Raw genomic sequence first — 16,162 nt, forward strand, 5'->3', positions numbered from 1 at the left:
GGTGGTGGTGGTGGTGGTGGTGGTGGTGGTGGTGGTGGTGGTGGTGGAGGTGGTGGTGGTGGTGGTGGTGGTGGTGGTGGTGGTGGTGGTGGTGGTAGTGGGACAGGGCTTCTCTGTGTAGTATGTGTAGTCCTGGCTGTCCTGAAACTCACAATCCAAATTCAGAGATTCATCTACCTTTGCCCTACAAGTGTTGGGATTTAATGTGTGCACTACCACAGCTGATGTAATCTGAAATGTTTAGGCATCTAAAATAATTTCAGAATGCACAAAGTGAAAGCTTCCAGGGATGAAAGGACAAAGGCCAATATCTATGACAGCAATCATGGCTTCATTAACATCTCTAGTAACTGACCAAACCAAAACAGAACCTGCAAGCAATGATACCAACTCTAGCTACCTATCCCAGCAAAGCATCCTGGCCCAGGCAGCAGAAGGCTCTTCAGATACACAAGCAGGACTTGGCAGTTTGACTAATCTGGGCCCTAAACAAGGCTTCATAAACCACGGAGGGTTCAGGCCACACACAGTGTGCTCTCTCTCAGACCACAGTGTAATTGAAGTACAAGTGAGTAAGGATAAGAAGCTGGAAAAAAACACCACGTTTTTGGGAACTTAACAATACACTTCTAGGAACTTCATGAAAAATTAAATCAAAATAGCGCTACAGTTAGAGGGGCTTACAACAGTACACACATTAGCAAACAACAGAGTCCACCAATGATCAACCTCCAATTTACCCTGAAAAGTCAGGAACAGCAAATTAGCCCTCCTGAAGTTAGCAAAAGGAAAGAAGGATGAAGATAAGAGCAGAAATCACCAAAATAAAATGGAAAAGGGGTAGGGGAAAGCTGTTAAACAAAAACTGGTTCTTTGAGATTAATAAAATTGATAACCCCCAGCCACACTGCTCAGAAGGAAAGACAAAACAGAAAGTCAGCTCCACAAGTTATCAAGCAAGTTCATCACCAGTAGGTGTACAGACGTAAAAGAAGTAAGTTTGTCAACAGACAAAAGTGACAATTCCTCGAAAGACACAAGGCATTCAATTTACTCAGAAACAGGCCACTGGAACAAAGAAATTATCATCAGAATTAAAGTGTTTTCAAAAGACCACTGTGGAAGTGAAATGGGAAAGGGCAGAACACAAGGCCTTTAATGCACACCTGCCAGGAGACCACACTGAGGACTTCTGTAGTGGTCATAATTCTTACAACCTCCTACCACCAAAAGGGCAAAGGATTTGAAGTGAACTGACCAGCAGAGATATGTGGGGGTCAAACTGTGCACTCAGACACCCAGCAAACACTGCTCCTCATAAAGAAAAGCAAATTCCAATTGTATGAGACCCCTTCCCCACCATCTACATACAAGCACAGCTCCACTGAGCTGACCAAATGCCAATGAGAAACCAGAGCTCCTGGAGCTCACACGCTGCCACAGGATTCAAAATGGCATCATTTTGAAAGCAGTCTGGCGGCACCTTAAAAAACCAAATACACACAAGTCACACGACTGAACCACTCAACTTCCCAGTACTGACCCAAGAACAGTGGGAAATACGTCTGCACAAAGCCTTGCACATGAATGTTCATTTTGGCTCATTCCTAAGGGCTAAAAACTAGATACAAATGGACATCAATATGTGAGTCAACAAACTGCTCTATTCGTGTGATAAAATACTACTTGGTAGTGAAAAAGGGAGGAACTATTGATATACAGCAAGGACAAATCTCAAAAAAAAAAATATTAGGTGAAATTGGTCAGCTGCACTGCCACTCCCCACCGAAAACACATGCTGCATTACCCCATTTAAACTGCGTTCCATAAAATGAAATCTAATATATAATGGCCAGAAAGCAAATCGATCGTTACCTAGAAACAATGAGTCAGAGAGGAGGATTTATGGAGTGCAAGGGCACGAGGAACCACTTGAGTGTGATAAAGAAGGCAGTTGTCATTGTGGTGGTGGCAAGGGTGTGAAGAGTGGGTCTACACATAGCAATGCTCATCAAATAGACACCTTAACTATGCGCAATTTACCCCAGACTGAGGAAGAGCTACCAAGCCAGACAGAAGGGCTCAGACAGGTCTGCCACCACTTCCCAGCAGCTCATCTGCTTCTCCCACAGCACTCTCTGTTTATGAAGTGGTGCAGTCCAGCCTCCAGGGCTGGGGAATAGATTGCTTTGTTCCTGTGAAGCACTTGCCTGGTTCCCAGAGAACAGGTGCAACTACTGGGCTCCATCTAAGACAGAACACTGATATTCGGCTGGGGGGTGGGGACGACACAACACACAAACAAGTCCACTGTGTGTATACACAGCTCAGAACACGGACTATTTTCAGCCCCACAACTGCACAGCTGCCCTCCAGGCCTGTGAGTGCTCTCTTCTGCCTGACCCTGAGAGACTGGAGGCTGGAGAAGACACAGTGAAGGACGAGAATCAAAATGCAAAGTGGTCCAGACCTTCACATGTTCTTTAAGAACAAAGCAACAAGAGAGCAGAGACCAGAGCAGGGAGGAAACACCAGGGTCCAGGCTATCCGCTCTGCCCACCTACCTGGCCACAAGCCTTGGTCAGTGGGCCCGCTGAGCTCCACCCTGCAGATGATGACATCATGCTCTCTGTCACATTCTTGAGTAAGGAAAACCTTACTGAAAAACCTCAGAGCCAAAAGCAACCGAACAAGAACAGCAACTCCTGGATGACTGTGTCGCTCTGCTCCTCTTTCTGCCTTTACAGTTAATAACCATGATGGGCTCACTGTGTTTCTGCTACACAACCCAGGCTGCACTGAACACATCTCTGGGGAGCACGGTGGTCTCCTCTCTTTCTAACTGGAACAAGGCTTACAACAGAAGTAATAAGCCTCATGTCAACATTTTCAAGGAAACTGACAATGTAATTCTTCCTGTCCCACCGGCTTTGCAGTTCTTAAAGGGCACCGAACTCATACAAGGACACGCTGGAAAAGAGTGCCTGCTGGTGGTGCATGAAGACGGTTTGGAGCACAGGCTAAAATTAACCCAGATCTATTGGATTCTTCTATTTGTAGCAGCCCATCTCACTAGAGAGAGACATCTGTGGGGACGAAGGAGGAAACAGCAGATCCATCTTATTCAGGGCATCTGGGGCAGCTACAGCACCACCTTCATGTTCTGCCACATTCCAAACAGTATATAATTCTACAGACTGGCCGCTGATTCCATCACATTCCTAACAGTACAATAAGCTGCAACTCCTCTGAACCTTATCTCTCCCTCCCTTTTTAGAAAGTATTTTGGAAAAAAAAAAAGTATTTTGAGACAGTGTTTCTCTGTCTAGCCCTGGCTATCCTGGAACTCACTCTATAAACCAGGCTGGCCTCAAACTCAGGGTCTCTGCCTCTCAAGTGCTGGGATTAAAGGCATTTGCCATTACACCCAGCTCTGAATTTTTTTTTCACTATGTAAAATAATACTCAGCTCATATTCCTACCACATTTCTTCTCCTGGCCACTCCACACCTTCTCTGCTCACCAAAGACCCCACAGCTCTGCTTACCCAAGGCTACCCCCCACACCCTCTCTGACCACCAAAGGCTATCCTACATCTTCTCTGACCACCAAAGGCTATCTTATATCTTCTGCCATTGCTCTCAATTCTTAGAGCAAGATGGAGGCCAGGCACGGCACACCTCTATATTAGAGCCACTTCTCCCTTCCTGTTGGTGTCATACTGGGTACTGCCCAGAGCCTCTGCACCTTTTGCCCTACCCCATTTTTTGTGCTCTGCTAACAGCTATGGGACCACATAGGAAATCTGCTTTCTCTTTCTTTCCTTGTGGCTCCTTTAGGATAGGACGGTTGCCTGCTGCTTCTATCACAGCATGAGACTCACTCTCAAATATGACCGCAACAATCTTTTCTTCTTTTCCAAAATGTCTTCATTTGTTCTTTGCCAGTGAGGAAGCGCAAAAACACACAAAAATAGCTGCCCCCGTCCCCCATTCTGTCAAGTGCTGTGAAACTCAGACAGCACAGGAATGAAGAAAAGACACCTGACCACTCAAATGGCCCTGGGTAGTAAGGGGAAGAAGACAAAGGCCTGAGAGGTGAAAAGTGGGTGGAGCGAGAGCCCGGTCTCAACAACATCTGTTGAAGGCTGCCTTGCACCTGGAGCAGAATGGAAGGCAGGAAATGCCACCCAATCTACAGCCCAGGAGGACTCAAGGCCCACAGTGGTCAAAGCTAGAACCTGTGCTGGTTTTATAGGCACAGGTGGAGACTGGAGCTGCCTTGCATCTTGGTCTTCTGAACCCTGAGGATCAGTATCACAAACACCCTACAGGCCATTCTGTGCTCTTCATCTTCTTAAAGAGGGCAGGGAAGACCTGGGCTAAACACCACTTCTGGGAAGAGGCAGAACATGCACTCCGCGGTCTTTAAACAAGTTCCTCTCCTCTCTGAGGTCTGTCTGTGGAGTCTGTTAGAAATTCTGCATCAGTGGCATTAAACAGTAAGAACATCCACAGATTCTCTGGACAGATTTTCTGGCTCATGCAGAGAAGATGAGTTGAAAGTCAATGTATATCTGTTGTTGTATAGGAGAAGAGTGAATCCCTGCTCTCAGAAGCTCACAGCCCAAGCTAGGTATGATGGTGCATGCCTTAAATCTCAGAACTTGGGAGGCAGAGAAAGGTAGATCTCTGTGAGTTCCAGATTTGCCAGGGCTACACAGTTTCAAAAAGGAAAAAAAAAAAAAAAAGCCTACCGTTCAGTTGGAGACTCAGATAAACATGCTGGATATTCAGTGGTATCTGGCACAGAGAACCAAGGGTTCCACATCCAGAAATGAAGAGGGCAGAAGATCAGGCTGAGAGTGTCATGGGCAGAAGAAGGCTGCATCATGAGATTTAATCATAAACACCAAGGGTATTATCAGAGGAAATAATGAAATGTTATAGCATCTCAAATAGTCTTGGTAAGAGCAAGAGTGAGTGTGTGTGTGCACAAGTGTACATGTGTGTGTGCATGAGCATGTATGCCTGTTCATGTGCATAAATAACCACCTTGCTGGTGATCCTTGCTTATCTATAGTCAGAAATTTAAAAACTTTCCTAAGTATATATGTGAAAAACTGTTCCTTTTAATAGTTATCACACTGGGTTATATTAATTACTCAGTGTCTGTCTTTCTCACTAACCTCTTTCTTTTCTTCCTTCCTTGTTTTGTTCTGTTTTTCAAGACAGATTTCTCTGTATAACCCTGGCTGTCCTGGAACTCACTCTGTAGACCAGGCTGGCCTCAAACTCTGCCTCTGCCTCCTGAGTTTTGGGATTAAAGGTGCATGCTGCCAGCACCACCCAGATGCCTCTAATTTCTTAAAGGCAGGAATCTCGTCTTGCTTGCCATGTACGCCTAGCACTTACATACAGTTAACATAGCACCTTACCATGTAGGCCTAGCACTTACATACAGTTAACATAGCACCTTACCATGTAGGCCTAGCACTTACATACAGTTAACACAGCACTTACATACAGTTAACATAGCACCTTACCATATAGGCCTAGCACTTACATACAGTTAACATAGCACCTCATCAATGTGTCAGCAGCTCTAGAATGGCCCAACTTTATAAAATTTGGGTCCCACAAAATCCTTGAAAATTTAGTACTATTTCCCCTACTTTTCATAAAAATAAGTAAGAAAATAAAGGTCAGAGGCAGAAAATTTAAAGCAACTCAACAAATACCCAGAGCTTGTAGACAAGAGGCCTGTGTCCCAAGTCCGTATCACCTCAACTCCAAAGCCCAACCTCCCACCTACCCCATAGACTACCTTCTGTGCAAGTCGGCCTCTCCCAGGAGTCTAGAGACTGATGGAATAAAGTGAAAATTCATATCCAGGGGCAATGGAACCACAGAAAGATTCCTGCCCTTCTAGTGTTCTGGTACCCTAGTTTTGAATGGAGTTTCTCTAGACAGAGGACAACTTGAATATAACTGGGAAAAATTTTCCTTCCCAGCAAACTTTCCATTTGGAAGTCTGAAGGAGGAAACAAGGAGCATGGAACAAGAGCCAGAAGGGAATGCTGAGTCTGTGGATACTGCTAATTAATTCCAAAGATGGAATCCCAGCAACTTCAGCACTGGAAACAGAGGTGGATCCGAGAGGTGCGGGCTCTGGCTTGGGTCCTTTAGAGGTCTTTAATTGGCCTCCCAGAACCTCAGCTTCCTCTCTGAATAATCCATGTTTCTTGTTATTTATTCAGCTCCCCACTGCTACACATTGCGGGGCCATATGCTGCAGGAATTCACCACTCGGGTCTGCACTCAACCATCCACGGATACTGGCAGTTCAAACCTGTAAGAAGCTTAGGGGAAAGTCCCTGTAGAGTGGAGCTTTAGCTTAGAACACCCAGAAAGCTAAATGCTTGGCATGCCATTGCTTCAGAGACAGTGGTCATGTCAATAGAGGACGGGCGACAATCTCAGGAAAGGAAAGCCAGAATCAGCTCAACAATACAGGCTGCTGAGTAATTCCTGTAACTCTCTCCGCACTTTAAAAAAAAAAAAATTTGCTTTTAAAAGCCAGTTTCTCAAAAGAAGATTTTCAGTCAGTCCAAGGTCTAGGACACACTGGATGACAGATATACCTCAGCCCTCCACAAGCCTTTTACAGAAAGGGGATTTTAGAGATACGGATACTGATAAACCCCAAATCATTTAAAACACAAAACTGGTCATTGTGGAGTTTGTTATGATAATGAAACAATAGAAATGACCTTAGTGTCAACAACAGAAGAATGCTTTAAGTATGTCGCCTGTGTTCCTGAAGTAGTTACTGCATTCTCATGAAGATTAAGTCACAGAATGACAAATCCCATGTTAAGTTATATATATATATATATATATATATATATATGAACATTAGGGTGTGACAGGATTAAAATGTCAAAACAAACAAACAAGAACACCCACCAAAATAACAATAAAAAATAAAACAACAAAACCTAGAAGACAATATCCACCCAAAGATAGACTATGCTTGGGGGACAGAGTGGGCATCTTAGCTTCTGACACTTAACTAGCAGAACACAGACTGAATGTCTACAGTTTAAATTACACTTGATAAATATATGTCAAATTTTCACCGACATATCTTTGTTCAGAGCTGCTACTGCACATGAGTAGAGGTTTCAAGATGACCGACCCTGGCTCAGTCCCATGCTTCCACGAAAATCAGAACGCTGCCCAGCATCTCTCAGTTTCAAAAGCTGTCCCTAAGTGATACTCCACTCTCGTTACCTCCTCAGAAACTCTAGTTTCCTTCTCAGGATCAAACATTCTCTTGACCACATTTCTCAATAAAAGTTATCGAAAAAAAGCACTTCCCCTTTTGTTTCCAACTTTAAGATCTTGTGGAGTAACTGAGAGGGTGAAGCAGTGTTATCTTTAAAGGAATGGAGCAGAATAAAAGCTACACTGAAGAAAGCACTAACCTGAAGTTCTAACACCCTTCACATGTTCACACTCCCTGTGCTTGGGCTTACAGCACACGCACAATTTATTACTGAATGAATAAAAATAAATATTTTGCTGTCAGCAGCAGAAATATAGATAGAGAGGTCTATGGAGGATACAGAGAAAACTGAGCTAAGTTTAGAAATGAACAAACCTAAGATCAGAACAGTAGTTCTTGACCTGCGGGTCACGACTGCCAAAGGGGTCACATATAGATACTTTGCATATCAGATGCTTACATTATGATTCCTAGCAGTAGCAAAATTAATAGTTATGAAGTAGCATCAAAAATAATTTTATGGTTGGGGTTACTACAACATTAAGAACTAACTATATTAAAGAGTCACAGCATTAGGAAAGTTGAGAACCACTGGTTTAGAAAGTAATGCTTAACTTTTCCCAAAACCAACAGAACAAAAGAAGGAAGAAAGACATGACCCTTCCAGGCAGCGGCCATATTACCAACTGACCCCAGAAAACAAATAACACACATCCTTACCCACCACCCTCATTTCAGAACAGATCAGACACATTTAGAAGACATCCCCAAATGAACATCATTTGGGATGAATGGGAAACTCAAGGACTAAAGGACCACAGCTACACATCCTAAATCCAGGCTAGCAGCGCGGGGCAAACAGACAGGCACCAGTGAGGAGCGGAGGCACACTGACAAGTGGGCCTGGAAGCAAACCTGAGCATGAGGTTCATGAGCTGAAGGCCCTCGCCCTTCAAGAAGCGCTCGCGATTGGAGCTGAGCATCAGGCAGGAGCAGAGCGCATCAAACAGGTTCTCCATCATCTCCTGCTCCTCCGCTGTGCTGGGGTTATGCCTTTTAAACACCTGCCAAGCAACAAGAGCAAAAAGGAGCCATCAACAAATGCCACTTCATCAGTCACCATCCCACAATTTCCAAAGTCTGTCTGTTGTGAAAACCCCACCAAGGAAACAGAACTAACTCTACAATGAAGCTCTTGCTAGGTCCCAGTTTAGTGAAATCGAGTTTTCTGATCTGTGGGCACTAAATATATATAAACCAGTTCACATAACACTTAGCTGAGCACTGGGTCCATGAGTGACTGACAGCTTCAAGGAGGCAGATCAACAAAATAAAACAGCACCCTCAACCCTCTTCCACTGTGAAATATGACAGAAACGGACAAGTCTATAAAGGTCACACACAGTGAAATAGAGACAGGGGACACCTCTGAAATCATAGTTCAGGTCCAAAACCATTTCTGGCAGAGAACCCCACATCCTTGCTCCTGCAGAGTCTAACCCACTAGCTCTCCTTTCCTTCTAATGTGTCCACAACACAGAGGAGCCAATCCCATCTCATGTGAAGAGGTGCTTCTGCTGAACCCCCTCATTCTGGAGTAGGGGCTCAAAATCCTGGGAGTGGGAGGATCTGGGCAGTTCTGCATGCTAGAGCTGAGCAAAGGCTGGGAGAGCCTCTGAGCTGGGCAGGCGGTCCCGTACATCTACCATCAGTGATTGCACAGGATAGGGCCCGAGCGCCTCGTGGGGACTAGAAACAGCTTCACACTACAAAGCTCTATTTTTAGGGGGGAGTCCAAGTCACTCTGGGCTGGCACCGCAGGGAAGCTGTATGCAAACTGCCAGACCAGACACTCAACACTCTCCAGCCTGTATCCAAATGATCTATTTTCAGTGCTGTTTTGGAATAACACAGATGAGGTTTGTTAGGAGAAATCTTGACGGCATTTCCAGAATGCCAGCAGGATAACATTTCAACTAGATTTACATTTCTTTCATCGAGCAAATGGCAGTTTCCAATTTCTCACTCCTGCCTGCAGTGCCACAACCATCTCTACTGTCCCCATGACCTCAAGCCCACTGTGCTGGAAGCGGCTCTCCCTGAGCTCATCTGGAGCCTAAATGAGCAGACTCCTTTAGGGGAGAATCAAAGGGGAAGGAGGAGAATGTTGGGAGCAAGACAGATGAACATAACTGCCTCCTTCTGGCCCAGAGACACAGAGGACAGCTCGCTGCCTTTGGGTGAACAGTCAGGAAAGGCTGCACCAGGTTCATGGTAACACTTGGTCAGAAAGAACCAGTGACTAAGAAAAGGAGGCAAATCTTGTGCCACCAGTGTGACCTCCAGCCTGCCTTGGTGTGCCATGTGGCTGTTCCTTCCCATGTGCCTAGCTCCACCCACTCACAGCGGGCATGGCCCTTCCTGGCTCCAGGAAGCAGAAAGATTACTCACGGATAACTGCTGCAGAAGCACATCGATCCCGTCCAGCTCCCCCAGCAGCTCCCTGTTTTCTAAAAGAAGGAAAATAGAGAAGAAAAAAAAATGAAGGCAACTGTCAGATTTTAAAGCCGTCACCACTGATCCATCAGCCAACAAAATCAATACAGCTTCATACAGCTTGACAAAGCACAAAAGCTGCACAGAGAGCAAGTGGAGAATCCAGGCGATGCCGAAGGCCAAGTTCACCAGCTAGGAGGATCCTAGCGTGGATCCCAGCCGGGCCCTGGCTCTATAGAAGGGAGCTCACCATCATTGTCCTGGAGCAGGATGGCCAGCACTTCACTGCAGTACAGCTTGTTGGCATCGAAGGGCATCTTGGCCTGTAGCAAACAGGAATAAGAAAGCCATTGAGGCATCTTGCTCCCTTTCTAAGGCAAACTGTTCGTCCACTAGAGACGAGGAAGTTAAAGGAAAGGCAGGTTAAGGGAGAACATCACCTTGCTGCTCTCAGAGACTAGACACAGGTATTCCATAGTATTTGAAGGATGGTCACAGTAGCCCTACACAGCATGTTTAATGTACCCTCCTCCATGGAGCCTACCTTGTTGCCCATATTTTAAGTCCAGAGACTGTGTGTGCCCAAGGCAAATAAGAGAAAGTTTGAACTTTTAAGAGTAAAATGTATGAAATTCCAATTTACAAGTTATAACCACAAAATGAGGCTGTAAACTAGCTGATACATGATCACAGAGGTTGAGAAGAAAGCAAGTTCTTGTTCAGATTAGCTAAAAATATTTATAATGAAGTAGCTCCTTTTGGAATTTTTTTAATGTTTAAAATTTAATTTGAAACCATAAACCTATCTGCTTGTAGGCCATAATCTGCCTACTATTTAAAAAGGAAACCACATTAAATATGCAAAAATGTGTTAATATTTTAATACCTAAATTACTACCCACAATTCTTCCCCTGCTGTGTGCTCTGCAGCTTGAAGATTCAGAGGGGACATGTCCACTGCAGAGACGGTCTTTCATGGCTGTCTACTTACTTCAGCTGCAAGACTTCAACATGGCGCCATCTATGGCACCGTTGGTTAATGGCGCAAGGCTCACTGGAGTTATTTGTGGGAGCCAGCTCCTTGAGAGGCAGGCACACAGACAATGACTTTAGTCAGCACAACTCCTGCTTTGCAGTCAAGGTTTTGACAGAACAAATAATTTCTGTGGCTGCGGAGGGCAGGGCACGTGCTCACACTGAAGCTAGCACTCCATCACTCTCGCCATTCACAGGTTGTTTGAACACTGATTTTGTACTTAAGAAAGAAGAGCAGCGATATCTAATCAAGAAATAGCCAGAACCCTTTCAGTTTTCTGTGCACATCTTCCTCATTAAGCCAAAGTGCACCCCACAGGGTTTCAGGAGGGCGGCTGCATCTGACCCATCTCGGGTTAAAAGAGCCGTAAGTGCAAGGCCGTACACATGCTGGCTGTACAGTATGCCCCCTGGCAAGCTGGAGGCCTTATTTTAAGAAATCTGTGTAACAGTCAAAGCTTAAGTACAGTTCATGATATGTCTACCTGAAGAAAGATGGTTTTATAATCTCAAAACAGTGGAAAGTCAAGCAGTGGCCATTTCTGTCCAAATCGAGGCTTCTTTAAAAAAAAAAAAAATAAAGTCTTTTACTCAAATGACTTAAGCCTCCAGTGTTGCAATTAGCTTTTAAATAATTTTAATGGCGTCACTTACATGTAGCTTTTCAAAAGCAAGAGTATTTTGAAACAAGGCACCTTTAAATGAAAGAAGGCCAATGACTAGGCCACCACATCAATGGTCTTTCTGGGCTTCCATGCCTCTTGTCCTTTAGTGTATTTTATAAACTTCTGCCTCAAGGTTAAGAGGGAGTCTTTCTCTTCCGTTCAATAACAATTACTGGGCCCCTGCTATATGTGAGATAAAGTAAACACCACAGGCAACAGAGGTGATCCCTGTTCTCCATAACAGAATTTACAGAACTTGCCACTACCTATGTGCTACAAAGTCTGGCGTTTCCAAATTGAGCTGAGGAATTGAATTCACCTCAGACTATGCTGAGATTTTCAGTGAAAAGCAGATGACACCTGACAGCTGTGGGGCTCTGCACACTTCAGCTCAAGGCTCTTTTCTTGTAATGACATCATACCTTTTGTTTTGTTTTGTGACAGGGTTTCTCTGTGCAGCTTTGGAGCCTGTCCTGGAACTCACTCTGTAGACCAGGCTGGCCTCGAACTCACAGAGATCTGCCTGCCTCTGCTTCTCAAGTGCTGGGATTAAAGGTGTGCGCCATCACTGCCCAGCTATGACATCATATCTTTGTGAAGCTAGGTTTGGTAGTCGCTATATGAAAATCAGTGAAGAGTACATGAGGAGGAAACATTCCATTAGTAGTGACTGGAGCACTTAAGATGAAATCTATGATGTTTTTTCCTGATGTATGAGTGTTTTCCCTTCAAATAGCTATTGAATTGCTAGGATATTGATACACAATAAGCCCTCTGTATCTAACTACCTAATAAACTATCATGGTAAAAACAAAATTACTGAGACAACAAGAACACCAAGAACCAGTAACAAGATCTATGACCCAAGTAAAGTTCTTCGTCTGTTTCTCCACCTGTAAAATGGAAATTAAAACAATATTCCTGGGATAGCAGTTAGGGGTACTTGCCACGAAGTCTGAAACCTGATTTTGATCCCTGGACCCACATAGTGGAAGGAGAGAAAGGATCCAGCAAGTTGTCCCCTGACCTCTACATGTAGACTGTGGTGTGCACGTGCACATAAATAAGTAAGCAAACATGTAATACATTCTTAAAAAAAAAAAACAAAACAAAACCCTTCTCTGCAGAGTTACTGTACTAACCACGCAGGGTAATAGGAAATCATCTGAGGCACAGTGTGGACTGTGGCTCCTGGCCTGGACTCAGAATGTGTGCGTTAGCATCTCAGCTCTAATTACCACCATGACAGGCTCTCGGGCAATGACTCTGCTCTCTAACCCAAGGTCTCCTACATGGCCATGTCTTCCTTCCGAGGTGGCTGCATTAAATGATCTGTGCCGAATGAGCACTCTTAACAAGCGCCCAGCACTGCGTGCTCTACTCCAGTTGTTCAGGAGAGCTCCAGCTCCTGCTCCCTGCCACCATAAGGAATCTCCAGTTCACGCAAAGTTTAAAAACACAACCCAAACCAGAATTCTATCACCTTTTCCTTAAAACAGAAGCTCTCTTACTGAGAAATTGGCACAAAGGAGAGATCTAATCAAGAAACCAAAATGTTTAGACATGAGTGCTCCCAGTCCTGAGCTGCAATGTGGAACCAGTCTGAGGCAGCTTGGCAAGAGGAGGCTGCTTTGGAGAGACCCAGGCCTAGCTTCCAGGCTCTCCCACCCAACCCTCTTTCATGGGGACAGCCGCATGCTTTCAGCAGAGCTGTTTATGTGGACCAGAGACACACATGCACGGACCTAAAGAGTATTTCACATGCGCTGCGCAGTTAATACATGAAAGTCAGCCCCAGCTGGGGAAAACGCAGTAATGAATGGGAAGCTGGGCAGGTGGAAGGAGAGAGACTAACCCTTCATGCCTAGCCAAAGATAAAACGTACCAAGGAAACAACTTCTGTTTGAATCTCAGCCAGGGATTCCACGATATAAACTGCCAAATAATAAGAAATTTCATCAGAATGAGGAAGCAGGAGAGTCCACTGGGCAGGTACCATCTCTTGAATATTATAGTAAACCAGGGGGACTTGGAGCTGGCAGAGTTCCTCCATCGAGGAGCCTGGCGATCCTAAGTCCTCCAGCGGTCAGAGGAAGTGCAGAGTCGAGCGTAGGTTTGTACTCATGGACGAGCCCTGAATAAAATTAAACTTCTCCTTGTGAGTTGCTGCTGCTTTTTCGGAAAGTAGAAAACAATTATGCTACCACCCGCAGCCAGATGTTGGAGGTTACATCTGTAGTTCACCTGAACACAGGTGGGGGTGGGGTTCAGCCACATTGCCAGTCCCTTACAACATTCAAAGCAACCTCCGGTCACCTGGGGCCGAGGAGCTTGCGTCAGCCAGTCACACTGGCCACTTAACTTGACCAGTTGTGAATGGATCAGCTTGTGCTGAATGTAGCAATGGTTCCTAGGGTGTTGATTTAACTGGAAACTCAGTGGGAACCCTAACTTCACTCTTTAGAAAGCTTCTGGTTTGGGTGTTATTTTCAATAGTACACGGTATTCTAACACTTGCAGCGCCCGTGTAAAAACCGATGCAATGTCTCTCCTGCCATAGACACCGCTCACTCACTAATCCACCTAACACCATTCTCTGCAATGGGTCCCATCCTCCTCAGGACAAGTTAGAGAGGGGACATTTGGTGGATGAAAAAAGCACCATGCTGCTAGGCTACCAGCACAAAGTGGCACACAATCTGCATCTAACATGCCTGCCACCACTGCCCCTCAGTGAGAATTACTGAAGGATCTCTAAATAAATATGGGTCATCAGCCAAAATGGAGGGTTTACTCCAACAAGGATTCTAGAATTTCAGCTCTGAGATTTTTCCCATCAACCTAGCTTTAAAGATTAAGTACAGCTGGGGGGGATCTAAAAATCTGTAAGGAGCTGTAAAAGAAAAGACTGAGGGAGATGGGAGAGAGAGCCAGGCCTGGGGTTTCTATTTAGGATATCTGAGGGAAGGAAGTCAGCTGGGTGATGAGATCACCTTTACTTTCCAGATGAAGAAATGTGTCCCACCATGTGTGGCACAATTGTGGATGAATGCTGGAATCCAGATGTGCTAACCAGGAGAAATCCATTAGGGGCCGATTTTCAGAAACCAGAATGGTGGATGGGCTGGAGGCAGAGCAGTGCCACGGGGGGCCATGAGAAAACTTCTGGAGCTTCACCCGGGTCGGTTTGGGCAAGGCAGTTAGTATCTGGAGGTCTTGACCTTTAGCTACAAATCCACAACACAGCTTACACACTTCCTTTCAAGTCTAAGAACGGTGCAGGCTATGAAAGAGTAGGGACTCAAGCTGTCTCACACTGTTTATGGATATTTAAAAATACAGAAGGAAGAAAGGTACTGTGTCTGCAGAGACAGGGACATAAGCAAGACAGAGACTGACATTTTTAGTACAAAGGATAAGCAAAGGAGCTATGCAACAGGTAACAAGAGAACACTTCAGACTGAGGACTGAAAAGGCCAGACTAAGCAAGAAGCGGCCTTAAGCAGGCAGGAAGGTGGCCTCTGAAGCAGAGGAGTGTGCATCACGGCAGGTGGATGGACAGCCACTGAACACGAAGCAGCTTTTCCACTGTAGCAGTCTGGAGGATAAGGATGGAAAAGAGGCTTCACTTTCTAGAGCCCAGCAGATCTTAGCGGGGCGTTCACTAAAATCACACAAGCAACATTTTTAGAACACTAACAGTGGAACCTGAGATGCAGGATGTGCTGGCTAGTTTGTATCAAGTTGAAACAAAGTGGTCATTGAGAGGAGAAAGCCTCAGGTGAGGAAAAGCCTCCATAAGGCCAGGCTATAAGTAAGTCTGCAGGATGGTTTTTTAATTGGTGATTGATGGGTAGAGCCCAGCCCATTGTGGGTGGTGCCACCCCTGGACTGGTGGTCTGGGTTCTATAAGAAAGCAGACTGAGCAAGCCATGAAGAGCAAGTCAGTCAGCAGCACCCCTCCATGGCCTCTGCATCAGTTCCTGCCTCCTCCAGGTTTCCTGCTGTTGAGTCCTAACCTGGCTTCCTTCAGTATGGACTACAACGTGGAGGTATAATTCAAATTAACCCTTCCCTCCCCAAGTTGCTTTTGGTCATGGTGTTTCATCCCAGCAACGTAACCTAACTAGGACAGCAGAGCTGGGCTGTGTCCAGGGGTATGTTTTTAAAGCTGCACTAGTGATCTCAACACAACCCCTGCTGAAGGCCCTGGCCCTCTCACACAAGTCTTCAGTGCCCTCACAGCACCAAAGAAAACAGGCCAGGCAGGTGAAGCACCACTGGCTGCAGCCACAAGCTACCAAGGGAAGGCAGGCTCCGGGTATAGCCAGCTAGGGCTGTCTCCAAGGCTGACGCTGGTGAAGAACACAACATGCACCACTGTCTTGGGCTGGGGAATCAGAATGAAGCCTCTTCAGAATTCATGGCTTCTTGCTGGCCTCACCCTTCAGCCTGGCTCGCTTTTGTGAACATTCCAAATGTTCCACCCAGCACAGGGCTATTCTAAGGGGACTTGCTTCCCAGTAAAATAACCACATAGCAATTTAATGTTTAAATACCGGAAACCTTGAAAATGGTTTTAGATAGCACCAAGGCTATTCCTGTCCTGAGGATTATACAAATTTCTATGCCCTAAGGCAAAACTCAATAATAGCTTGCTAAAACAGCAAATGGCG

The 16,162-nt window shown here is 45.3% G+C and overlaps 1 protein-coding gene across 1 annotated transcript in view; it reads right to left on the minus strand.

The window, feature by feature from the left end:
• Ctnnbl1 (catenin beta like 1) overlaps nucleotides 1–16,162 on the minus strand; it is a 159,427-nt gene that overhangs the window by 66,554 nt on the left and 76,711 nt on the right. Inside the window, exons 8-10 of the mRNA XM_057780723.1 lie at nucleotides 10,037–10,109; nucleotides 9,742–9,800; nucleotides 8,206–8,354 (exon numbers count right to left, since the gene is read on the minus strand). Of these exons, the coding sequence (XP_057636706.1) occupies nucleotides 8,206–8,354; nucleotides 9,742–9,800; nucleotides 10,037–10,109 (281 nt within the window). The remainder of the gene's footprint in view (nucleotides 1–8,205; nucleotides 8,355–9,741; nucleotides 9,801–10,036; nucleotides 10,110–16,162) is intronic.

This window comes from Chionomys nivalis, chromosome 9, assembly GCF_950005125.1.
Source record: "Chionomys nivalis chromosome 9, mChiNiv1.1, whole genome shotgun sequence".
Taxonomy (NCBI): domain Eukaryota; kingdom Metazoa; phylum Chordata; class Mammalia; order Rodentia; family Cricetidae; genus Chionomys; species Chionomys nivalis.